Below are 26,521 nucleotides of genomic sequence, written 5' to 3' on the forward strand. Positions count from 1 at the left end.
ACAAATCGTCTCGCCTCTGTGGCGCACACCGTCCGAACGGCGGACGGCGGGTGGCTTGAAGGAAAGGATTGGCAAGGACCGCTTGGCCACCATGTCGCACTTTAATAGGCACGCCTACCGTTTACTGGGCGGCGGCGGCAGCAGCAGATCGACCGCCGGCGGTTCTGGCAAACGCAAAGGACTCTCGGAATCCATTCATCCGGCCACGCTGGTTGAGCAGGTCGTGGCCGACAGGATACAGCAGCAGCAGCGAATGTCGTCCAAGTTGCAGCTCACCGGGCGGCGGCAAATGGAGCCCGGCGAGGACGAGAGCGATGACGACGTGAGTCGATCCTTATGCGGCCTAGATTTCGGTGGCGGCGGCCCCGTGGACGATGCCGAGGAAATCGTTTCAATCCGCGACAGTAGCTCCTCCATCCATGGCTACGAAAACGGTGACGACGGAGAAGCCGAAGCCGCCGAGGAGGAAGAGGGTGAGGAGGACGACGACGACGATCAGGATGACGAGGAGGACGATCAGCCAGATTACGATGGCGAGGAAGAGGATTTAGAGGACGAAGAAAATGCGGAGGAAGAAGAAGAGGATGGGGTGGAGGACGGAGAAGAAGATGCGGCCGAGGACGATGGGGAAGAGAACGACGATACTGAGGAACTCAGCGATGGTGAGTCGGATGTGATCGACTGTGACAAGTACGACGAAATGCGGTCCAAACGGAAGGCCCAACCGCAACAGTACCACCTCCATTACGTTGCCAACGGCCAGAGCAATGGTGCGGCAGACCAAGGAAACACTGCGGAAGGCAGCGTCTACGGTGTGTACAATGGCCAGCTCCTGGACAAGGAGACGCTCGAAATGATTAAGGTTTCGGCAATCAACACCAAAGGTAAGTCCGAGAGGATCCCCTTTCTTTGACCGTTCGGACGACCGTCTTGTTGTTTCCGATAAACTGGGGGAACCCTGAGAACCCCCGCGGTGGCCGCCGTTGCAAAAACCACAAAACCGCAACATTGTTTTATGTGGGTTTATGCGGGTTCTGACCCCTCGCTTATCAGTACGCCGTCGCGGGGAGACTTTCTTGTATCCGCGCGATCGATCCTGTGTCTCGAGAATCCGTTTTCAACTTTCCAAACGTCCAAAAGACCTTCACGACACCCCAACTCTAATGCTCTCCGGGTTGGGCCGCGTAGTTGCAGACAAAAACGGATCGATTCACCGCCGCGCGCGGTGGCAAGTCACAACCACATTACTGACGGAAAACTCCGCGGACCTCTCTCTGTAGACAACAAAGAAAAGCGATCGGCGAATGAGTCTCCGCTCTTGGGTTATGTAAATGATGTGGAAAATTGGGACGGGTTGTTCCGTTCCGTTTTTCAAGGTTCTCAGTCAGCATTTTTGATGTTTTGTCCCCCAGTTCTTTGAGCTGGGGACATATACTGCTCGGGGGAGGGCACTATTGGGCGAAGCAACGATTGATAGGGTTAAAAATAGAACCGACAACCACCACCACCACACCCACTGCCACTGCTGCTGCTGCGGGTGGTGGAGATACTTCTTTGTTTCTGTCGGTGCGTCTACTTTCTTAGTTTGGTTTGTGGCGTGTCGCGAAAAATCCATACAATTTTTGCACTGACCGCAAGCAAGCACGCAAACACACATTGAGCGCCGTGTCTTCGTGTGTGTGTCTAGGGACGATTCGCGCGGAGATCATCTTTTTCCGCGCGCGTACTACGCGTAATTTCGTGCCATTTGCATTATGCGCCTCTGTCACTCGGCGGCAGCGCAATGATAAAAGGTCAGCAAGGCCTGCTGCGACTGTGAGGTGTGTGTGTGTGCGCGCGTGAGCTATCTGTGAGTCGTGAGTCGTGAGCAGTGAGCCGTTAGTTTGTTGCATTTTTATTTGTTTATCTCACTGCTCCTCACTGCTGCACATATGCAATCAGGTGCGCTACGCACACATCGCACCGGTTTAGTGTGCGTGTGTTTGGTTGTACAAACACAAACACACTGTCTCACTGTGTGCGAGTGTGCGAAATACGGCACAATGGTACATACGTTCGTACCAAGGTGACAGATTTTCCAGAACACACGACCGACCTACTCATCGGGTTTCGCGATGTTCACCGCCCGCGAAAATGTGTAGCCGCCGCCAGAAGAACACTTTCTCCCTGAGGAATGTGCGACTGATTGCGGTTATGCGAAGCTCTTCAAAATCTATGAACACCGTCAGCCAGCCAGCCAGCCAGCAACAGGTGATGACGACGGTTTCTCATCTAAGATGGCCTGGTTCGCCGCGTGATACACTTTCAAATTTCGCTTCCATCCTTCCGAATTATGCTGTAACGCGAGTGTCTGTGTTTGCCACGGCAACACTTTCACCTGCCCCATTCTCGGCGCCTGCTTACCTCATAACGCGCGCCCGGTATTTCCGCGATTGATTCTTTCGATCGAAGCGTGCCTCGGGCTTATCGTACTGCAAAAAGATGGTGCTTTGTGATGGGATCAAGCGAATCAAAATGGAGATCATATGACAAGGCAGAAGCAGCTTGATGTGAGTCGCGAGCGAGCCCGCGGTTGTCGGTTGAGAAAATAAGATAAAATAAAATGAGGTCGCCCGGCGGCCGACCTTCTGCGCTGCTGCGCCATTTAGCGAAACCTTCCACACGGAGCGAGAGGACAACCCGCCGCGCCGTGAGCCGTCAGTAATGCGTGCGGGGTGTTTAATGCTGATGTGTCCCCTGTCCAGTGTGATCGCCAAAAAGGTTGTTTTGTGACTCTCCCCTTCCTTTTCGGCTTCTGGTTCTGGAAAAGTGGGCCCGACTTCTTGGCGTTACGTGTGATTTCTCACGACCGCGCCTCGCACCTAACGGCAAATGTCCCCGCTGCCCACCACGATGCTACAGGTGTTTGTTTTGGTCCCGCCGTCCGACAACAGCAGCAGCGAAAACGACCGCTTTCATTCCGTCCTTGACGCGCGGAACACGCCGAACAACAATCGCTGTTCGGCGGGTTGTATCTTGGGTTGTGTGTTGAAAATACGCGCACACACACACGCGGACATCGGCAATGTTTTCAAGTCGGAAAAATTCGGGTTATGCGTGGCAACACACACACACACAGAGCGCGGCCACTACTGATAAAGTTTCCGTGGCTGTGCGTGGAAAAGCCCCCACGAGAACGGAATCAGCGCGTTTGGCGTTCCGACAGAGAGAGAGAGAGCGAGAGAGACCGCGACTACCTTGACCGATTCTGGTTCGTGCGCTGGTGCGGCACTGACTCACCTACACCACTGCAGAGCGAGGCGACGATCACTGACACGCACACAATCGGTGTCGAAGTAGGTCATCAAATCATAGCGTGCCGTGCTCCTTTCCTCCCCCCCTCCGGGGGTGGCCCACATATCCTGTCATTCCAAAGCATTCCAACCACCACCCCCCGCCAAAGTTCCATTTTGAAGTAACAGAGGAACTAAGGAACTTTGCGATGGAACTCGTTTTGATCTTTTAATTTGGCACGAAAACAACAAAACGATCGATCGGATGGTTTGTTTGGGTTGAATGGTACACGTGGCCACACGTGGCCACAAAAAGGGTCGGTGCACCGATTTTGATTCCTCGGCCTATGCTTCCTCCTTCCTCTTTCAGTTCAATTGGCCCAGAGCGACAAGGTTGGGCTGGATGACTTTCAGTTGCTGAACGTTCTCGGCACGGGAGGTAAGCGAGCGTCCTCGTCAGCCCGGCAGCCCCGCACCGGAGTTCTAAACCCGTTCTTTCCCTCCCCCCGAATTCGTTGCAGCCTACGGTATGGTCTTTCTGGTGCGGAAGGTAACGGGTGTCGATAAGGCGACCCTGTACGCGATGAAGGTGCTGAAGAAGGGGATCGTGAGCCAAAAGAAAAAGACAGCGGAACACACCCGGACGGAGCGACAGGTAAAGGGCGCGTTCCCTTGCGCGGGTCATGCTTGGGGCAACTTTTAACCGTTTCCACCGTTCGTCGTCGTCGTGGTGGTGCTGCTGTAGGTCCTGGAGGCGATCAAGGATGCGCCGTTCCTGGCGAAGCTGCATTACGCCTTCCAGACGGACTCGAAGCTGTACCTCGTCCTGGACTACGTCATCGGTGGCGAGTTGTTTACGCACCTGTACAAGCACGAACGCTTCTCGGAGGAAGCGGTGCGGATCTACGTGGCGGAAGTTATCGTGGCCATCGAGCATTTGCACAAAGTCTGTCCCCCTGACCCCCCCTCGGAGTCTCCGTTCCGTCGACTAATGGACGGTTCTTTCTCTCCACTTTTCAGCTGGGCATCCTTTACCGGGACATTAAACTGGAAAACATCCTGATCGACGCCGAGGGTCACGTCGTGCTGACCGATTTCGGTCTCTCCCGGGAGCTTGTCTACCAAACTGAGCGTGCACTCAGTTTTTGCGGTACGATCGAGTATATGGCGCCGGAAATTCTGAGCTCCTCACCGGAGGGTCACGGTCCACCGGTCGACTGGTGGTCGGTGGGTGTCCTCACCTTCGAGCTGCTGACGGGCGTTTCACCGTTTCACTCGGACGAAGGGCAGCCGGAAATTCAAAGGCGCATCGCGAACGAGGAACCGATCATGCCGTCGCGCATCTCGCGAAACGCGGCCGACTTTATTCGCCGGCTGCTGGAGAAGAACCCAAAACGGCGGCTCGGTAGCGGGCCACTGGAAGCGAACGAACTGAAGGCGCACCCCTTCCTGAAGTCCATCGATTGGGCGTCGCTCGTGCGGAGACGCGTCACGGCCCCGCTCAAACCGAGCGTGACCAGCGAGGTCGATACGCGGTACTTTAGCGAAGAGTTTACGCAACGGGAAAACGTGGACGAACCGTGCGCACCGCCACCGAATGCTGACCTGCTGTTCAGAGGTACGGAGAGGCCGCTGGTGCTAGTGTCACGATCACTTATCGATTTCTCGTCCCCCCGTCACAGGTTACTCATTCGTTTCACCGAAGCTGCTGTCGACCAAGATTCGGAACCGGACCGCGTTCATTCCTATCCACAACACGCGACCAAACGAGAAAACCATCCGGCGGCGTGCGTCGAGGGTGAGTACGCCGATCGATGAAGGCCACAGGCGAATACTGATTGGCCATTTTTCTTCCCAGCAATCGCCGTTCTTCAAGAAGTACGATCTAACGCGCGATGCGGCGATCGGTGTCGGGCAGTACTCCATCTGTTTGAAGTGTGTGACGCGCGGAGCCGGAACTCAGTCGCACTACGCCGTGAAGGTGCTTTTCCCTCACCCGCAAACGGCGGAGCTGGCGAAGCAGGAGATGGAAGCGCTTCGGCGGTGCGAGGGGCACCCGAATGTGGTACGGTTCGTCGAGCGGATGGAGGATAAGGATCACATTTACTTGATCCTCGAACTGCTCGACGGCGGCGAGCTGCTGCAGCGCATCCAGGAGCAGGAGGATCAGCGGTTGAGCGAACCGCAGGCACGCACCTACTTCCGCCAGATGGTCGAGGCCGTGTCGTTTATGCACCGCAACGGGATCGCTCACCGAGACCTCAAACCGGAGAACGTACTGTTTGATCACCCTGCGTCGGAGCGCCTGAAATTGATCGACTTTGGTTTCGCGCAGTCGTTCGGTGAAAGCGGCGGAACCGTGCCACCGTCGTCCTCATCGTCGGCGGCAGCGTGGCTGCCGGCGGGAACGCTCAACTATGCGGCCCCCGAAGTGCTCGATCCGTGCGATGTGTACGCCTTGGAGGCGGCCGACCTGTGGTCGCTCGGCGTCATCCTCTACACGATGCTGCGGGGTCAGGCCCCGTTCATACCGCGCGAGTTCAATGGGCACGAAAATCTGGCGTCACTCGCGAAACAGAAGGAGATCATCATGAACAAAATCCGGCGCGGTTCGTTCGACCACACGGCGGAGTCATGGGAGGGCGTCAGCAGGGTGGCGCTCGATCTGGTGAAGCGGCTTCTGACCGTCAATCCGGACGCTCGCCTTACGATGGAAGATCTGCTCGAGCACCCGTGGTACTCGGAACCGGACAGCAGCTTGGTCGCTCGCAAGGTCGGAGCCGAAACGACACAATCAACCACACGGTGCTCGCTGGAGCACCTGCAGGCCAACGTGTACAACATGTACGACGCGTTCCGGCACATCGAGCGGCAAGGTTTCCGGTTGCGAAAGTTGCCCCGCCCACGGGCGCGGTTGCCTGACCGGAGCCGTGATTCGCTGCTGGCAAATGGGTCGACGGTGGCCAACGGTGGTAGTAGCAAAACGGCCACGACCAGTCATCGGACCGTCGCCGCTAAATCGATCGAATCACAGTACAGCAGCTCGATGGAGGAGAGCACCTCGAGCGGTATCGGGCGCAGCAAGAGCAGTAAAAGCAGTCTCTCGCTCTCGGGCGGCAGCCCGGAACGGGGCGTCCGAAGCAGTGACTCACTGAACGGGTCGATTGTGGTTGTCAGCGACGAAGAGGACGAAGAGTCGGTGGTGACGACCACCGGAAAGCCGGTTCTACAACGGCCGGCTGAAGAAGAACGGCCGGAACAGGAAATGGTTGTTGACTCAACGGAAGCGACGGACGGGATGACGACGACGATGGCTACCACGATGGCCGACAGTATGCAGACGGAGGACCAAACGGACACAGAAGACATCGCCGAAAGCGGCGATACGGACAGCAAAGTGGATGTGAAGCCCAACCTAGGAAAGCTACTTTTTTCGTCCGTCAGGCCAATTGCCAACCTGACCGCGGACATTGATATGTTGCTGCTAAAAGGTGGCGCAATAATCAAAATGGAGAGCAACAACAACGACCCCATGTCTGTGAAGCTTGAGCAAGAGGAGGACGAGGAAGAGGACCGAGAAGATGGCGACGAAGAAGAGTTCGAAGAAGAGGATCTGGACCACACGACGTCGCCAGCGCGGCAACGGAGTACGGAAGCGGAGTGCACGAGCGCGACGGTGTCACGACGGGAGCGGGAATCGGTGCGGAGCGCAGAAGAGAACCGGATCTCGAACGGAGCAATGAATTTAGACACCACCACCACCGAAGAGCCTTCGCCCGGGCCGGCGGTGCAAGACATTCGACAATCCCCAACACCGCCCCCGGGTGACGAAACGGTGGCCAACACAGCTGCTCCTGGCCTGCTCTCTGATCGGCAAGATCGCCCAACCATTGTGCCTAGTAGCCGGACATCCAGCTGTTCGACAATACCTTTCGAGGATCAACCATTCTGGGAGCAATATGATGCATTATCCAACACGGACAGTGATCAACTAGCGACGGAACTGGCGACCGACGTGCTGCTGCTGCAGCCGGTGCCGGAGTCGCCCCTCGTTCACGAGACCCCCGCTCCCAGCAGCAGCAGCAGCACAGATGATCTGTTCGCTGGTTTCGGACGGTTTTCCGTGGACGTTGAAAGCCTGCTCCACGGATTTAGCTCCGACACATCCGGCCCGTTCCTTGGGTTTGCTGACGCAAGTGACGAAGAGAGCGCCACCCGGTCGCAGCAGGTGGTCCCACAGCTCACCCTGGCATACGGGGTCATCCGGGTCGAGGAGGATATGCCTCGTATACGAAAGCGGAGACCGGAAATTGGCACTCTGGAGGACATGGTACGGCCGAAGATGCTGCGACCGCGGAAACCGGTATACTACGGTGCCAGACAGTGGAAGCGAAGGAAAGAGCAAGCCGCCTGAAGCTGCAACCGTAACCCTCTTGTGGTTTGATAAGCAATGGCAAATTCTAGTGTGCGATCATCCTCCGCGGGGGACGGCGAGGGGGTTGCTTGTATAGGTTGATGTTAATTTATTTTATTGAACCGAGTTAAACTTATCAGCAAACCCCCCGGCGCCGCCGCCGGATGGACAGAACTTTTTCGCCAACAGAACCGAAGTTTGTCCGATCGCGTCACGCCGGAGCGAAGCATCTCAAGCGCGCTCACTGCTCGCTGCTTCACTTTACTACTTCTTATCCGGACGATAGGCTCATTTGTATATTGTACATAAATTTTACATTTGATCCCTATCGGTTTTTTAGATTTGGTTCCACCAACCAATGTTGTATAGTATTGACTGTAAGACCATCAGAAGGGGCCGCATCAGCACCCTTCACGTACGAGTCCAATAGGGTGTGAATTAAGGGAATACTTTTGCTATTTCGTTCCTTTTTTTCGATTACAAAATGATCAGTTTGTATTTTGCGCACGGCGGTGGCGTCTACCGCCACGGGAGAACGCTTTTGTAAACACATTCAGTTGACGTTCGGTTTTGGGTTTTGTTACGCTTTTTTACTTGCAACAAATGTAATCGGGAAAAGATACAAATGAATCGATTTAAAGTACTACACACGGCTACATGTGTTCGGTGAGGAGTTCGAGAAACGCATTGATTCAAACTGCATCGTAGGACGGTTAAAGTGCACTTACTAGGAACGGAAGGAAGGTTTAATGGCCGACAGAAGAAAAAAACCACTACTCTCTAGACCGCGGAGGCCCTTTTGTCCGAACAGAATTTACTAACCATTCGCCCAACGGGAAGCGAGCGACCCAAAGTGGCAAAGGCGACGGAAACGGGGGGAAAGGGCCGAAGACGCAAAGGAATCTCATCACTAGCGGCACGGCAGACGGCCCGCGTAAAGGAAAGGCGCCTTCAAGGCCTCTGTCGTTAGTATGAGATTGGCGTTAATGGACGCGGCGCGCGGCGGCCGTATGGAAAAAGCACCAAAAACAAACATAGGAAATTAGAGATTGTTATAGTTAACTACTTCATGGAACAGAACTTTTCACACCACAAGTTAGCGGGGCCGCCCCGCTTACGATTATTCTTATCCCGGCCGGCGAATCGCGACAGATGATCAATTAGATTTTGAACGCTTGTGTTAGAGAGACGATCATCTTCTATCACACCAGCAGCAGCAGTCAGTCAGTCGCCGGCAAATGCTTCGGAGGAAAACCCGGTTCAAAGGTTTCACCACCAACAAGAGGACGTTCCACAAATGTCGATAAAGAGAAAAAAGTACCCACATGTGGGGGGTACGACGGTCACTCTTTAGTTCGGTGTCGGTTGGCCCCACCGAGCATTAACCGGGGAGTGGTGACTTAAACATGGCGAGCGTTTACGAGAATATCACCAATAGTGTATTGAACCGCGAGAGTGTGGTTCACGCGAGAGGGGCCGGTAGGAAATAGCGTTACATTTACAATAATCGAATGGATCAAGGAACATTAATAGCCTTCCAAACAGGTCAGACTTTTTGGGGTTATAGTGTGTGTGCGTGTGCGTGTGTGTGGCAAGGGTAAAAAACATTCTTTATTCAATGGCACCCGGACCCGGAAAGGGGTTGCGTGTGTCAACCAAACGCGGCGTGTCGTGTTTATATTACTTTAAAGGGAGTTTTTAAATCAACGAGAGAGAGAGAGAAATCAAAACAGTCAGGATCTTTCATATCATGGAAAGTAAATCGAACGATCGAAGACTACTAAGCAAGACAAGAACAGACAACATTAAAACCTAAAACCTCCGGGTCAACTTTTAGCCTGTATTGTATAAAACACACGGATAAAAAACGGTGAAAATGGGTGGTAACTTGGCTGGTGGTACGAATCAAATGAATGGCCGCGCCGGCATCAGTTAGCCTACTTTAAGTTAGGTGTAAATGATTTGTTAAATGTGTTGCTAACTTTACACGATTAAAAACAGATATTGATCATAGTACGCCACGCGAGACGGCGAGAAAATGGCGGCCCGCCGCTAAATAGCATTCATCACAATTTACAAAACGAGCGCACACAGAGGAGGAGCTGTGGTGTGACTGTGGCGTTGCCTCCGTGGCCACCCCGGCGCGGCGCGGCGACGGAGAGAACCGACGCGGCGGCGGCTCGGTTCCTTAGTGCTGCTCTTCTCTACGGTGGATTGTGTTTTCTTTTTCTTGTTTGTAGTGTGTTCAACTTTCCGACAACTTATCACTAGAAGTTTTACTAATTTTATGGACTGCAAACTTTATTTCCTTCCTGTGTACGTTCGCGGGTTTCGTCCGTTTCGCCCGCTCCGGTGCGAAACACGCGCACTTCAAGTGCGCGCGTAGTAGAGGACAAACCGGATAGCGATAGACCAACGGATTTGAAAAGGGTGAGAAGAAGGGTGTGGAATGTATGGCAAACAGATGAAGACGATGGGATAGATAAACCTCACATCTAGACAAAATAAATGAATGATTGAAACAAACCAACTGTGTCTGTTGTAGTCAATAATGCTAATGCCATAAGCCAACCGGATTAGGCGTTTCCAGGTCGTATCTTTCGAACCATTAGCATAAATGGTTGCGATGCTACGGGATCTCCGATCGGCGGGCACCGAAACCCAAGAGCTCGTGTCGACGGTTTCTTTCGCAATCCCAGTGAGCGCTGGAATTGTGTGATGCTGCCAAATGTAAGCCGAACGGGGTAATTACTGCGTGTCCGCAATCTAGTACTCTTCGATTCGAACGAGTGCACAGAATGAAAACAGCCGTCGGTCACAGTGCATGATTCGATCGCACATCTTTATTAATTGTTGCTAATAATTGAAAAATTGAACTAAGGTGTTTGTGAGGGGATATGTGTGTTCCGTGCTGAGTGATGCCTATGTACAGGAAGGCGAACGCGGTTTCTTTGAAATATGTACAATGGCCCATCGTATAGGTCGGCGGCATTCCTAGCCCTGGTTGGCACGCAGACGGGCCAGCGTAGCTTCCAGCGACGCCAGGTTAAACTCCGGATCCGAGGGCGGGCTGGCACGGAGATCCTCCAGCAGCTTGATCACGTGCTCGGGCGCCGGAGGTTCAACCGGCAGATGGTCTCCCTCTGGGTGGAATCCTAGCTCATCGGCCACATACTTGACCGAGTACTGAGCCCCGTCGGGTGCCGTGAAGGAGTATTCACCGTTCGCGTTGACACCATTGTCGCTGGTCTGGCGCGCCTTGATGCCGTTGCTCGTCTCGTAGTTGTACGCATACGAGCCGTCCTCGTTGATGATCTGATCCTGGACCACGACCGTCGCCTCGGCATCGCCACCGCCACCCGATTGCCGTTTGGCGGGGGCCGGTGGTGCGGCATAGGCCACTGCCAGGACACATGCCAGGACTACGAACTGTACGAGACGGATTGAGAACAACAGCCGGATTAGTAACGAACCAATCAGAGATAATCGCCATTTGGCGCCTCAACCTCAGCTGCGGAACTTACGGATTTCTTGTACATTTTCAAAACTTGTCGCGTTGCCTCGGAGAGAAGTGCGTGCGCCGGTTGCTGTTGCCTGTAGCTGTTCGGAGCGGTGACTGTTATCATTCCGGATGATGAGTTCGGTATTTATACGGCGGTTCTCGGTGGCGGCGGCGACGGTTCGTTCCTGACACCTGCCGCGACAGCGAGACGACATTTCACCTCCCGAAAGAGAGCCACCGAAAAGGTTGGCCAAAAAAACCGCCGCCCCCCACACACTGCCACCGGCCGGCCGGCCGGCCGGCTGGCTGGCCGCCCGTATGCAGAATCGTAATCGGGGAGCGCATCTCCATCTGATTAAGCATCGCCCATATGACAGCATCGCGCTCTGTGGCCCGCCGCCGTGACAGGTTTGTCGTCCATGGCGTCACGCACGTTTCGGTGGGGTCGTTCGGTTGGTTGGTTGGGTAAGCTCGCCGATGCGTTGCATACGTTAAAAGTCGTTAACATTTGAAGCATCTTCGTTGCGGCCAACATAGGGCGAACCGATCGCGCGGCTTCTCTCTCTCTCTCTCTGTTTCGGTGGCTGCGGTATTGCACTTTTCGTTTGGATAGTGATTTATGGGTCGAAGTAGCCGAAGAAGTCTGCAGCATCTCAGCGATGCTTAGGAATCGCCTACTTCGATTGAAGCGCCGACCTATGACCGAAATTTAATTCACCCGCGATCACGGTACGATCGGTAAATTTGTTTAATTTTGGGACTTTTTTGGGCGGGAGGCACCACAAAAACGGCTTCCTGGCCGTGTTCTGATCGTGTACTGTTAAATCGTTTTCCGTGCGGATCGGATCGCTTGTTAAGGCCAATCAATCAGAGATGATAATTTTATGATCTCGCTGTGTGCGTGTGCCTTTGTAAACCCGTTTTTCGGCATCCGAGTGCATTACCGTCGTGCGTCCCACCGCGGACTCGCGGGTTGTTGGGATGCCAGATGCCACGGACTTCGTCAAGGTCTAGTGGACCCTATCCGAAGTGGTTTTGGTCAAATAAAGCGCCAGCGCCATCGATTTTGGATGGTGTGGTGGCAAATTATGTTACACGGCCTGTCGCCTGCCTGATTGCACCTGCCACGACATTTATGCCCACGATGAAAAGAGCCAAGACCATTTACGTGATAAATTGTGCCTCCAATTAAAGTTGACCGTGTCCTTCATCTTTGGGGTGCTACAAAAGAAATTAACAAGAATCCACAGCCATTGCCAATCGACGACCTCTCCTCGATCACAATAGACGGCAAATCACTCGCGCCGAGCCACAGTTTTCGCGACCCTAGCCGATCGCTCATCAGCTGATCAGCATCGATCGGAGGGTCGCCTAAAAACTGGTTACCCTTCGATGCCATGCCCACGGGAGTTTTGATATTTCGTTGAGAAATTTTGAAAAAGATTAACATCTTCCCAACAAGATATTGGGAAGCATTTCTTAACAAACCGACTTCTGATGGATGGCCAAAAAAACCTGTCGCTATTGATTCCACTTTAAATTGAGTAAGCATTTAGGCAGGAGATGTTGCTGGGAAAAAACACATAATCTCAATTTATGACCAACCCAATCGGAAGATGGGGCCAACAAACTAAATAGTTTCGCTCTGAAACTCGATAGGGGTCGAGCCGTTTGGGCGTGCACATTAGATTGTTTGATTTACTGCAGTTGTCTTGATTTTTGGAGGAAACGGTCCATCGTGGCGCACATCATCACAACCCAATAGCGAAATCATTATATTACGACACTTTGAACAGATTCTTTACAATTTCTTCCATTATTGAGCATTGAAAAACAACAACACCAACAATCATCTTCGCCAGTTTGTGCATATTCTCGTCCGCATCCACGAGACCTTTTTTCCTTTTTATTGACTTCGATACGTTTAGCGTCACGTACGACATAAACCTAGCAAACGAACGATCAAAATTGCCCGACGTTTCTTAAACCGTTAAATTCACAAGCGATCAGAATAGAAAAAAAAACAAACATAAAATCAAAACGGGAACAACCGGGAGGGAGTTTCTTGCTGCCGACATCCACACCGATGGCACACGGATCTCGCCAAATAAATGCCACTCCGCTAAGGGTGAAACGGCCTCTTCTGCCCGTTCTGCTCTCTCTGCTGGTCTCGGTGGTCATCACGCATCGTCAACCTGTGCCATTTTCTTCAGATCGGGCGAAACGGAAAACTCGCACCCGGTGCTAGTGATCACCTCCTCCACCGTGCAGTCCTCGGCCAGCTCGACCAGCGTGAGGCCTCGCTCCTTATCCACGCTAAACACGGCCTTCTCAGTGACGATCATATCGACGCAGTTCTTACCGGTCACTGGGAGGTTACAGTTGGCTAAGATTTTGTGGGAACCATCCTTGGCGTTGTGTTCCATCGTAACGATTACCTTCGTGCCAGGGGCTGCCACCAGATCCATTGCACCACCCATACCCTTGACCAGCTTGCCCTATCGGACGCGAGACAGGAAAAGAGAACGAGTTTTAACATAATGTGTCCGCCTTCGGTGGTCTCCGGCATCTTACCGGAATCATCCAGTTGGCTAGGTCGCCGTACTGTGACACTTCCATCGCACCGAGGACAGTAATATCGATGTGTCCACCGCGGATCATGGCAAAGCTGTCGTCGGATGAGAAGTACGAAGCACCCGGCAGTACGGTGACCGTTTCCTTGCCCGCATTAATTAGATCCGGATCGACCTCGTGCTTCTCCGGGAACGGACCGAGACCGAGGATTCCATTTTCCGACTGCAGCAGCACCGTCATTCCCTGGGGGATGAAGTTGGACGACAACACCGGGATTCCGATGCCCAGGTTGATGTGCATACCGTCACGGTACTCCATCGCGACGCGCTTCACGATCCGCTCCCGCATTTTCGCGGCCGGCGTCGACGAAACGACCGAAGCGGACTTTTTGGCGTCCCGTACGCGCAACCGTTCGATGCGTTTCTCGTACGATGGCCCACGGATGATGCGATGCACAAACACGCTCGGCATGTGAATCTGGTCCGGATCGAGCTGACCGACCGGAACGATTTCTTCCACCTCGACGATCGTCACCTTCGCCGCCTTGCACATTGGCGGATTGAAGTTGCGGGCCGATTTGTTGAACATCAGATTGCCTGCCTCATCGGCAACGTGAGCCTTAATGAGCGCATAATCACCGGTGATCGCTTCCTCCATGATGTACGGCTTCCCGTTGAACAGTTGCATCTGACGCGGTTCACTCGCGATCTCTACCGTACCACCACCGGCGCCGTACTTGATCGGAGAACCACCCTCGTGCACGAGCGTTCCGTAGGCGGTAGGAGTGAAGAAGGCCGGGATGCCGGCCCCACCGGCCCGAATGCGCTCGGCCAGCGTTCCTTGGGGCGTCAGTTCCAGCTCGAGCTCGCCCGAAAGATACTGTCTCTCGAATTCAGCATTCTCACCGACGTACGAAGCGATCATACGCTTGATTAGCCTCTCTTTCAGCAGCAGTCCGAGTCCGAATGTGTCGACACCTGTGGGTCGTCAAAATTCCATTACATTTTGCTCATTTATTCGTTTGTCGTTCAAATTTTAGGTTAAACATCTAAGGCATTGTCAAGTGGTCCTAAACTTCCGGAAGCTTCCCAGGCGAATCACCTGATGTTGGGCCTCTAATCACTGCCGGCCTTTATTTCGTCTGGCCATCGGCAGATAAGCGCCTTTTGTTGCGGCGAATGTAATGATAATCATACCGAACGCGAACCAGTTTCGTGACTCTTTATCAATTGATTATGTTGCGCGCTGGTCTTCGTAACGGATCCAGCGAGCCCATCCGCCTCTCGAACACTGGAGGTCGTCGTGGGAAGCCTACTTTTGGGACCATTCCTACTTTGGGACCATTACGTGAACCGTCTCCCGCCGTTTGATCACGTGAACCTTCCACCCGATTCGACAAACTGGTGGCCCCATTTACGAACTAGATTCGGCCAGCTCGTTTGGCACGCGTGCACGACGAAAGATTAGCCGGGTCTGGTTAATCGAGTTCGCGTCTCGATCCCACATCCCCTGAAGGGAACCAAATGAACGTGTCCTTTTAGGTCACGTCCGTTACATCACACGCGGACGATCGTGGATCACGGGGCGGCCCGCCACATTTGCATCTCGTTTACTAATTTTGGAACATCTTCCGAAAGCGAGTTCAACTTTTGCACAGGGAGAGATAGAAGAGGTCAAATACACACCCACCAGCGACCGATCAGTGGCCCGTCTCGGTCTCGACAGAGAGAGAGAGAGATCAATAAAAAACACTAAAAAATAGATGCATCATATGTCACGCATAAATATCGCGTGAAAAGCCCGGCGGGCGCGGTGTTTTAACGTGTGTGAAAGTAAATGTTACCGAGAGAAATATCGATTTCGGATTCGTGGTTCGATTTGACCTTAAATTTATCGAAAAAAGATTTAAATAATTTGCCCATTATTTAGCTGCTAATGGCAACATCTTGCATAAAACGCGTATTGAGTTTCCTTTGCTCGCAAGTCCCGGCTTTCCGGCGACTTCCGGCACGTGAACGTTCCGTAATATCGTAGCGCAATTGTCACAACACTCGAAAGCACGATCTTCATACGCTGCTACTTATCTAATTTAAATGTTCTTATCGTTACAGGAAGATGCGTTGGATGGCGTCAGCTAGGGATCGAGGAAATCTCAGGTAAGTGCCCTGTTTTATTACCCTTTTTATCGTTGATAGTCAAGTGCGACTCCATTAGGCTGCCCAAACAGACAAACACTGTTATCTCGACAACTGATCGTGGCGCTGTCGAACATTATGCAAAAGATAACGCGCAGCGAGGGCCTCAACATATTGTTCATGGTCAATGACCACGGACTGATGGAGATGGGTTTTCTCGGCCATTCTATTTCTGTGCGCCAAATGCAAGGCTATTTTCTGCGCGGCACATAAGATCACGCAGATCCCCACGATGTCCCGATGTGTGTTGCCAGGCGACGGAAGTCGAAAACATATTAGCAACAAGCGAGAGCAAAGGAGCGCGCCGCTTTCGGCGAAGCCTACTAATCTCGTCGCGGGCGCCGAATGAATGGAGAACGCACACATCGGCGGAGCGGTTGACGCGAGATTGATCAGTCGTGCGTCAGGAGTCACCCCACACAATCACAACCCCCCGTCCGTCCGGGGGTGTGTTTCGGAACTCGCGGTCACATAAACACACTGCCGCCGCCGCGCGCATACGGTAACCTTGAAGTGAAATCGAAAGGCGCGCAAAGGTGGACAGCATTTCACCCGCCACGCACACACACAAATGGGGCTGTCGTGGAGCATGGAGCATCTTTTCCGCTTCCTTGTGACACGCATGCCACTTACCGGCATTGTTGGACACGACGGTGAGATCTTTCGTGCGCTTCTTCACGAGTGCGGCGATCAGATTCTCCGGGATGCCACACAATCCGAACCCACCGACAAGCAGCTTGGCACCATCCGGAATGTCGGCGATCGCTTCGTCCGCGCTGCCGTAAATTTTGGTCCGCTGTTGCGTCGAGTATCTGCATGCCAGCACCTACCCCGTACGGCGCGTGAGAAATAGGGAAGAAAAATTAATTCAAAATGCAAATCGGATCGACTGGTTGGTGCGGCAAAAAAGTCGCTCGCTGCCACCGTCGGAATTTGCTGCTATTTTGTTTCAATCGGTTGGCGGTTGTGACGTAATTCGAACGAATCGGCTCGAACTGCGTAGCCTGCTCTAACGTGTGTACGTATCTTCCGTGTTGGTGCGTTCCGGTCCCCGATCTCGATGGAGATTCAAGGTCGAATCTATTTAAAGCCAAACCGGGAGAACCGGAAATTGGATTGCTGCGTGGCTTACCTTCGATATTTCACGGGCCAAAATTCTCCCCCTTAGCCGGGTGGCTGTTGTGTTGAGGACGTGGATTCTGCATAGCGACAGTGCCATGGCTACTATGTTGTGTACTACTATGATCGACTACCGAACCGATTGGCCACACTACTAAAACTAAACTTGTAAACTTGAACTGCTCGCCAGCTGCGATTAGAAACAGAACGAACTGCTGTCGGCAAAGAAACCTTTTGTTTTGATTGCAACTGTCAAAACATCGGCACCCGATTATAGCAAACGCCGAACGAAGCCATCATCAATTTTATAGTAAACAAAGCAGACTTTTTTCCAACTAAAATTCAAAAATCAACTACCGGAAAACAACAAAAACTACGGTTGGTGGTAAATGTTTACATGTTTTTATTGATAGGATAGTCTGTTACAATATTTTGGATGATCCGGAATCCGGTGAGAACCGGTACGAAGGAAGGAGTGCCTCGTGGTTTTTCAATTTCACACTCGACTTGCCGCATAAAAACAAATTACCATCACGCATTACCGCACCCGTGGTAAATGGCGGGGTGGCGGGTCTTCTGTTTATTCAGATGTCACATTGTCCTAATTTACATAAACTTACGATGTACATAAAAAATGGTAAGCAATTTTTCGTCTCCATTTTACTTGCTTTAGCCAATACGCCGCCTTTTACCGTTGCGCTGTGCACATTATTTTGAAACCAAAGTGTTCCTGTCCCTGGCCAAGCATGGCAGCGTGGCGGACAAAAACTGCACACACTTGTCTGGTGACTGAAAGCGTAAACACAACATAATTAATTATCCTGTTCCTACTAGTCCACTCCAAGATTTAAAGCCGCTCAGAAGCTGCAATGCACAGTTAGTATGCGCTCTCATCGGCAAGTAATCATTTCTTCGTGCTTAATACCATTTCCACACACTTAGACGGTGATCGTGCTCAAAGCCTCAAGATACTGGAGAAAACCAAACGTACCTAATTGGTAACATATTGAGAGCCCAAATGGAAGCGTGATAAGAAAAGCGCTCGAATTGATTAAGCCATGCACAGAGAGGTGCCAAAGGTGGATCCCGATACACAGGATTAAATACCGTTGAGGTTATGGAAATTGCCAATCGGGACCCATCTGCTGCTCTTGACTCTTTGACAATGATCACAAACACAAATATTCTAACGATTTCACGCGCTGGCTTTAATAAATACAACAATCGCCCTATTAAATATATGATCATCTCCACACTTTTGTCCACCGCCGATATCGCCGATATCTTTTTCGCTTTTTAGCCGTATTAGAATGTAGAGGGGTTTATGTAGTTATATGGCTCACATAACAGGACTAAGGAAAACCATAGCAAAAGAACCAAGATTGGATGTTTGATAGGCTCAAGAGAAAGGATACAATTTTCTAACATGTTTTTTCTTCGAAACAACAATCTTCCAACTTCCGTTCCCGTTCTTTTGGCTACCGTGGCTACAACGTGTCCTCGTTTCCAGCACGGTTATTCCTTTGCGCTAATCGCAACGAAAAATATCTCAGAAATATATTATCTCGGTCTCTCGAAGGTTACAATAATAAAACAAACATTACACAAACAATGTTCTGAACCCGTGTGGATCCGGGGTGCCGGTCCCAGACTTGCCGCCAGCCAGGCGCTTCACAGTCCCCCCAATAGGCCATCACTTTCGTCGGGCTTCTTTTTACGATCCTTCGCGGCCGTCGCCGGACTGCTGGTGCCTCCCGTACTACCTGCCGGGCCGCCACTGATCGTCGGTAGATTGTCGGCCACGGCTGCCCGTTCCGCCAGGAACTTTTCAAACTCTTTACTCGTTAGACTTTCTTCCGCCCCGGTGCCCATGCCACCGGTTGCGCCCGCTGCCGCTGCCATGTGTGCCTCGAGGCTATCGATTTCGTCCTTGAAGAAAGAGGAACCGCGAAGGGATTAGTTGGCTCTTGGCATTTGGTTGGCACACGATTGACTTTAAATTACACAAAGACACCACCAGAACCCAGAAGTTTCTACGTTAAGATACGCCACCCTCTACAGAAGCAGTCCAATAAAGAATAAAGGGGGGGACAACAAACACTACTCACCGGATTTCCTAGCCACTGTTCCATCTCATCAAACTCCGCCTGCTCCCTGGTGGCCTGTTTTCGATGGAACAGCGCGTTGGGTGTTGTGTACATTGGAGTGTATTTTGTGTGTGTATTTGTGTATTGAGCGGCACATGTCACGATTGTTGCCGGTTCCGGTTTGCCGCGACAGGCCCCAGGAAAGAGTGTTTGGTTTTGTTCGACATTCAAAGGGAACGGAGAAAAAATCCAATCAGATTATGGACGGTACACATTATTTTGTTGGGTTAAACGGGAGTGTAAGTAATGTAGAGAACATGCATGTCAGTTTCTGAGGTCGCAAATACGATAGAAAAGGAGAAATGACGTACAACGACAAGAAAGTACAGAAGCATCTAACTATTCTACAACGGAGCACGACGCGTCCGTTACGTGATTTGGAAACGTTGGGAAATTTTAATCCATTTATTGCACCATCTACGCAAAGAAGCTAAGAAATGATAGTTTACAATGAGCGATGAATGCTGATGGCCAAACGAGTAATGATTCGAAAAATGGAAATGAAACGCCCAACGCCGCCCCGCGCTTACCAAGGTGCTGCTCCCTGCCGTGGCCCCGACTAGATCCAGCTTGGGCGCATCTTTTTCTCTACAAAAAAGGAAGTAAATCAGTCAGAAGCAACCGAGTTGCTACCGAAAAGCGAACCGATCGATCGTTACCCGGTTGTGTTTCTCGATTGGGCAAACATATCGAACTCATCCGATACGACATCCGGCGGAATGGTGGTGGTGCGTGAGTTGCTGCTGGACTTTGGTGTAGTGATCGATCCGGACTGCGCCGATACGCTGGTCAGTTGCGCCAACTGTGACGAAGCCGTCGCCCCGCCGGCGGCCATACTAAGTCCGGCCAGCTGCGAGCTGATAATGTCCGCGGCATTCGGCTGACCACCGCTGGCCCCGAGCGCATCGTCACCCATCAGATCGATCAGCGATGAGTCGCGCTTTTCACTGCCACCGGGCGGTACAGCACCAAGCGCGGCACCCAGTATGGCCGACGGTGTGGCACTCGCAGCGCTCTTTGGATCACGGTTCTTCTCGTACCGTGCGTGCCGCAGAAACAGATTGTTCAGCTCGTCGTTCAATCGCAACAACTCCGCCGTCAGCTCGTCGTGTTGTACCTTCCCGATCAGATCGACGATACGGCTTTGCATTTCCCTGCATGATACGGAACGGTAACGGTTAGTCGCGGGCATTCCTCAGCGCGGGACACGATCCGACACGTACCGACAGGTTGACGTAAGATCCACCAGCAGCTTGTAGTCGGCCGGATCCTCCTGGCCCGGCTTTAGCTCGGTTAGCATTTCGCCCAAGATCGACATGTTCATGGCCACGATGTCCAGCTCCGATTGCAGCTTTGCGATCTGATCCTGCGACAGTGACGACGGTGGTGGCATCTGTGGAGAGGCAGAACCGATGAGAGAACACACAGACCTCACCTTCTGCTTCCCCGGACTTACCGCTGGCGATCCGGGTGTTTGTGATGGATGGTGGTGTGGCGAAACGGGCAGATTGTTCACAGGCTCCGGTGCCGGAGCTCCGTCGGGGACACTCTACAAAACAAAACGGGGAACCGCGTGAGTGAAACGATGTCCGGGAACCATGCCGTCGCGATCGCGTACCCTTTGCGGTGTATAGATCGGTGCGATCGCATCGAGATCGGTTTGCGGGAACTCGATGCCCTTGTTCTTCAGCTCCTGGTACACCTGCACCACCCCGTTCAGGTCCGGCTGCGAGCGGAACGCATCGGCCCAGATCTGTATGAGGCTGAGCACCTTCTCCTGGACGATCGGCGGTGGATCGTTCTTGGGGCCGATCAGTTTGACCAGCTCCTGAATGAACTCTTTGTTCGCCACCAGCACGTGGAACGCTTTGGCGCAGTTTTTGACGCACGTCTCCAGCACCGTCAGCGTGTACATGATGACGGTGTAGTTCTTGCCGGCGTTCTGTGCCAGCCGCTTGCGTATCGCCTTCATCGCATCCCGCGCCCCGTCCGAGGACTCGTTGATCATATCACAGATTTCCATGTTCAGTGCCCAGTTTTCCGAAGCCAGACTGGCGTCCGTCGCTTGTTCTGCAAAATGGCACAAATCGAAAACGGTCAGAAGCCACAGAGAAGTTATAGGGGGGGCATATTTTGGATATTAGAAACAAATGGCTGAAACATTACACGTTGTGTGGCGTTTGTTTGTACCGGCATTAGATAAAACGCAGCAAAAATATCATAAAGCGCAGCGCCATATCAGTCTCAACGCGATGCGATGCGATAGCGCTGCTCTGTTGCGGGAGACTGGAACAATATCGGCCATTAAAACACGCTGTTCGGGCGTGACGAATACGCGGCGGCGGCAGCGGGGACACTGACGGGGTAGTAATTCGCTTCGCCAGAGTGATAAGGCTTGTAATGTGTGCTCTTATCATCGCCGGTCGTTTCTACCACAAATGGGTACGTATTGCCCGTGTCACTAAACACAAAAAAACGGCCAGCAACGCCTATACATACGCGCGCATGATTCATCATTGTTTGACCCGCCGGAACGTTCCCCGCACATCCAAGCGGCGGCATCCTCGGGAGGCAGTTGTATACATTGATTTTGCTTAATAAAGTATTAAACCAACAGAAGCTCGAAGGTGAACGGTCAACGGAGGAATTTTCCTACCCAGATAAGCCACCCGTGCGGATTGTGAAATCACAATCAATTGGCAGTGATTGCGCGAAGGAGTATTGGAAGCACTTGAGATGGTCACACACCCTCCCCGATAGGAACGAAGATCATAATTCCTTCTTCACGTCACGTCACGCTTCGCAGCGGAATTAAATTGCCCCGCGCTAATGAATAATATAGTGTGTGGCCAATCATGGGTCTTGCGTTGTTTTTTTCTTCTTTCCTATCGCATCGTGCGCGGTACACGTAATTATGTAAAACACAAGAGCATGCCGACGATCGACCATTTCTCCTGATGCGCGATCGTGGTGAAACGGTCGAGATTAGAGATCGTTTACCGGCGAACCGTGATAGATGGAGCATCGTTCGTGCACTCGCGCCGTGTGTAGGGGCGCGCCCTTCATGCGCCCTTCGGCTAATGATCCCTGTACGATCCCCGGATCGCGCACAAAGTTGTAAAGCGCAGCCTGAGGCCTGGGTCTTATATAAAGTCCGTTTCGGCCACGCGGGGCGTGCGATTGCAGAGGGATGATATAAATGTTTCCGCTTGGTTTGGCGGCAAAAGAAAAGCGTGCCATATCTGTGTTCATCCTAAAATGATTCGGAGTTACTCTTTCGAAAAGAGATCACCGTGTATCACCGTGACTTCTTTATATTACCGCTTATTGAACAAAATTACGACATCGTAGTGCGTGTCCCCGAAACAAGGAAAAGCGGTTTTCACGGTGCAAAAGTATCGTTACACCGAACGCCGAAGTTTGTTTCGTATTGAATCATAAAACCCGCAGACCCGCAGGTGAACGGCCGCCGTCCCCAACACCCGGCATCCCGGGAACAAGGAGCGGAAATGCAAACAATGTGTTTGTAGTAATAACAATAATGGTAGGGAAATAAAGCACACGCTTCACTTGCGGCCTGCGGTGGGTGACACCTTATATTGTGGCTGGTGGCCAGACATTGGGCGATGAATAATTATGTAAATCATTCGTTAACCTCGCAACACGTGGAGGGGACGCCACAGCCACCCTTCGTGTCCCGCCAAGCGACACGACATTATTTTCTGGTCGTTTTCTGGTTAACGTTTTTTCTAACCACGGTGCTTAGCGCTGTTCCTTGCTGTGCTGTGGGCCACCCAATGCCCTCACTGCCGCGGAAAGGAACTGGAGGCCAGATGCATGACTGCGTTTCCTAAGGCTTCCCTGCTCGCTAGGGAACGTCGCCCGGACAAAGTTTGCCTTCAGTGAAATGCATATTTCTCGGAAGCTCCCCGAAGCGAGCGACAGGAATCGTATAGGAACGGCCTCCAAAGGGCACGGATTCCCGGTTCGGGTAGTTGAATAATAACGCGGCAAAAGATGCTTTCTGTGTATTTTGCGTCAACCAACCATTCTCCAAGATGGAACCCCGAACGACCGATGGAACATTCGCTACGCACTCTGGCCCGACACACGGTGACTTGTAAGACTTCTTGAGACCGCAAAGAACATGTCGCCCGACAAAACGACTACAAAGAAATCAACAGTAAAGAGGTGACACAACTGGAACGAACGGCCTTGTCTTCTTTTTCGTCAAGTGTTCTGTTCGGCGTGTGTCGTTAAGGCCCCGAACCCTCCGCGGCACCGGCGCCTTATCGCGCGCGCTACGTAAGGAGCGAGTTCAGTTTTCGAGATAGGATTTATCCTCCAAAAGGTGTGTAAAACCTCGGCACCTCGGTTGGCGTCATGTGATACGCGAAACGTTTTCTTTTGGCTCCGTCCCCACGACGCTGCACAGCTTGAGAGATTAATTCTCGGATCCTAATGAAAGCGCGAACGATACATTCAAATATCTCGCAACATTCGGCCGAACAGCAGGGAACTTACCAATTTTTTGACCGACGGGCGTCGAGAACGGATTGCCGCCGAGGGCACCGACGTTGAAGAATGATGTCATCCTGGCCCCGGGAGATGACGGGTTGAAAATTGCCGTGGACTCTGAGAGTGTCCTGCCAGCTGCCTGCAGCCGATCCGGCCGGTCCGTTCCTTTTTTATCGATCTGTGTGACTCGCAAGTTGCACTGTCAGACTGGGCAAGAAAAAGTGCACACCCACGCACACCCACAAGCACACTTGGTCGGTCCGGTGCCGCAGTGTTTAGTGGCAATCGATTCCGGAACACACAGCACTATCAATGCGGATGCACCTAAAACACAGCACGTTGGAAGAAAGGGAACAAAATAAAGCTTAAACTGAAAAGCCCTCTGCCCTCTGCGCGTAGGTCAGACCGCCGGTTTTCGTTTGATCTTCGCTTTAGGATGGAGATTTTCGGTCACTTCTAGCGCTTCCAAAAAGTCCCCAACAATCACATATACCGAAGGGGTGTTCATAGCTTGCTCGGATCACAGGCACACTCAATTAGACAACGCAATGACAATCCTAATAGGCCGTGCTTTGAAACATATTGCTGTCGCGATTGCATAGTTTTGTCTGGTGGATGTTTGACGACAATCAAAGTAGACTGAGGGCCGCGCGACAACACGGCGGGAGCGCTCTAAACCCCATTTTCTGCCGCCTACGACGGCCTGTCTGGCCCACGGGCTGATGATTTTGATGATACACGCCTAATGATTCACCCTTCTACGTGGGTGCTACGCCAACCATAACGCGTTGCTGCATTGCGTTGGGTGCATCATGGAGCGAAACAATAAAAACAACCAATAAAATCACTCTTCGGCCGCACACAATTGCGCAAGCACACATACACCGCCATATACAAACAGACACGGAGCGTCACAACACACATATGAGGACACTATATAGACTTTTGTTTGTCACGCCTTTTTGGCCTTTGGATGATTTTGACGCAGCAATTGCTGCAAAGCACTCTCTGACGATTGCTTGCCTTTTTTGTGCCCCGTTGTTTCAGTTTCAGTTTCAGTTCAGTTTCGCGACTGGAAATGTTTCGCACAACACTCGATACGATTCTCGCGGAGAAAGCGAAAAAATCTCACTAACTCTGCACGGTCCAACCAAACCCAACATCCTCTCCTCCTCTCCGCCACGATCCGCTCTCACTTTTATCGACGGCTGTCAAATGCGTTGCAAGCTGTCATTTCACGCCGGAGGGACACCCCGATGCTCGTTTCCAAAAGGGGTTTTCACGGGTCGCAAGTACGCAGCCTCTTTTTTGAAAACGCTGAAGGATTAACGAATATAAGTTAAGTTTTAAACAGCTGTGCGGTGGAAGATTTTGTTCTTTTTGTGCTTCTTCTTCGAAATAGTTTGAACAGTAACCGTTAAAACATTGCACCACTACACGGTATCGAACACACACCTACAAATGTCGCACACACTGCTCGGTATCCTCAGAATGAGCTACCCTTTTGTTAGGCGCCAAAAAGGGTTCGACGACCACCACCATCTACCATTGTATCGGGAGAACAGACACAAGTAGAAATGCATGTCAGTCAGGGCCGAAGAAAAATCGAGATCATCTCTTGGGGTACATGATGTTGGCCGACAGTGATTTTGTGTTTGATTTCGATGCCATGGAGGCGGAAATTCTCAAATGGCATGCGCAACTGGACATGGAATCCGTTCGCCGTGATTTTGCCACCAATGGCAAGGATATGGACTGTTACGATCCGGATCAGCACACTCGCGCAGACTCCGGGCCTATCATCAGCAGCGCACTACTCGATATTAGCAACAAAGTGCTGCCGCTGCAAAATGTGACCAACCGCCAGCGAAAGACGGACCGGAAAAAACTAGTGGAGGTAGAGGTCCTTGGTGCACTTTCGAACCCTTTCTTTTTGCAACACGGAACTAACACGGGCCCTAATTTTTCAGCACTGTGTGTTCTGCTACAACAATGGCGAACCGGAGGCAATTTATAAAAGCCACCGGTGTCAGAACGAACGGGGTGTGGTAAGCTGCCCGAGGTTGAGAAAGTTTTCCTGCCAGATTTGTGGAGCCACTGGTGATGCAGCGCACACGAGGAAATACTGCCCCAAAAAGCCCATCATTACCCCCGAAGACCTGGTGCAAATGGAGTTGAGCCTCAACCACAAGAAACTGGCCCTGTCGTCGAAGAGTATTCGAAATGCACGGTCCGATGAAACTAGTCGGAAGGTTTCGTGTACACGATTGCGCTGAATGAGCATACGAAGAAATGGGATGATTGACGACTGGTTCCGATTGGTGTGATTTGTAAATGCCGTATTGAGCATACGAGGCTAGTGAAGCAACTGGGTTTGCGAACAAACTTCAACCCCTGCGGAAGGGTTAACGGGCATTCCTAAAAGGAAGTGCTCGGACAAATCGAAACGGCAACTGTTGCCGTAAAATCGGGACCAGTTTGGAAAAACCATTTCTATAGCGGCAACGCAAACTATAGCGGTATAGATTTGTCTGTTGCACCAGAAGATCCTTTTACGGAGAGAGTTGTATGCCAGTTTTTCATAAGATGATCCTTACGGAGATGTGCGCCAGTTTCTCTGAAACAAGTCGAAACGTCCGGTAAGGGAGCGCAGTGCACGATTAAGTTTAATTAGTCCCCGACATCGGACGGTGATAACCCTTTTTACTACTCGAACTCTAACATATTTATCTTGGTACAATCAACGTAGAGTAAGGACATTTTTTTAAAGTGTATTTGCA

The 26,521-nt window shown here is 51.9% G+C and overlaps 3 protein-coding genes across 3 annotated transcripts; 1 reads left to right on the top strand and 2 right to left on the bottom strand.

The window, feature by feature from the left end:
- The first annotated feature begins 91 nt into the window (after window positions 1-91).
- LOC128267133 (ribosomal protein S6 kinase alpha-4) lies at window positions 92-7,686 on the top strand. The gene is made up of 7 exons (XM_053003920.1): window positions 92-884; window positions 3,643-3,711; window positions 3,794-3,927; window positions 4,018-4,218; window positions 4,293-4,890; window positions 4,955-5,070; window positions 5,131-7,686. The coding sequence occupies exons 1-7, from the start codon at window positions 92-94 to the stop codon at window positions 7,684-7,686; spliced, it is 4,467 nt and encodes a 1,488-aa protein (XP_052859880.1).
- A 2,994-nt stretch (window positions 7,687-10,680) lies between these two features.
- Window positions 10,681-11,225, bottom strand: LOC128278209 (cuticle protein CP14.6-like). Its single transcript, XM_053016885.1, has 2 exons — window positions 11,211-11,225; window positions 10,681-11,115 (listed from the first exon to the last, which is right to left on the bottom strand). Exons 1-2 carry the CDS (start codon window positions 11,223-11,225, stop codon window positions 10,681-10,683), a joined length of 450 nt encoding a protein of 149 aa, XP_052872845.1.
- Window positions 11,226-13,050: 1,825 nt separating this feature from the next.
- Window positions 13,051-24,061, bottom strand: LOC128267134 (uncharacterized). The gene is made up of 12 exons (XM_053003921.1): window positions 23,748-24,061; window positions 20,842-21,293; window positions 20,680-20,772; window positions 20,447-20,616; window positions 19,883-20,377; window positions 19,754-19,811; window positions 19,185-19,238; window positions 18,768-19,005; window positions 17,090-17,196; window positions 16,591-16,783; window positions 13,763-14,739; window positions 13,051-13,686 (listed from the first exon to the last, which is right to left on the bottom strand). The coding sequence occupies exons 1-12, from the start codon at window positions 23,815-23,817 to the stop codon at window positions 13,369-13,371; spliced, it is 3,225 nt and encodes a 1,074-aa protein (XP_052859881.1). The 5' UTR covers window positions 23,818-24,061; the 3' UTR covers window positions 13,051-13,368.
- Window positions 24,062-26,521: the final 2,460 nt, after the last annotated feature.

The sequence above is a fragment of the Anopheles cruzii genome, chromosome 2 (genome assembly GCF_943734635.1).
Source record: "Anopheles cruzii chromosome 2, idAnoCruzAS_RS32_06, whole genome shotgun sequence".
NCBI lineage: Eukaryota > Metazoa > Arthropoda > Insecta > Diptera > Culicidae > Anopheles > Anopheles cruzii.

Bases quoted from the DNA above. Each gene is read 5' to 3' on its own strand.
- LOC128267134 (XM_053003921.1), bottom strand. From the start codon at position 23,817: ATGACATCATTCTTCAACGTCGGTGCCCTCGGCGGCAATCCGTTCTCG. The intron at 21,294-23,747 runs GTAAGTTCCCTG...GCCATTTTGCAG, and splicing joins GCCCGTCGGTCAAAAAATTG to AACAAGCGACGGACGCCAGT. The intron at 19,239-19,753 runs GTAAGCGCGGGG...CATCGAAAACAG, and splicing joins CGGCAGGGAGCAGCACCTTG to GCCACCAGGGAGCAGGCGGA.
- LOC128267133 (XM_053003920.1), top strand. From the start codon at position 92: ATGTCGCACTTTAATAGGCACGCCTACCGTTTACTGGGCGGCGGCGGC. The intron at 885-3,642 runs GTAAGTCCGAGA...TTCCTCTTTCAG, and splicing joins TTCGGCAATCAACACCAAAG to TTCAATTGGCCCAGAGCGAC. The intron at 5,071-5,130 runs GTGAGTACGCCG...TTTTCTTCCCAG, and splicing joins TCCGGCGGCGTGCGTCGAGG to CAATCGCCGTTCTTCAAGAA.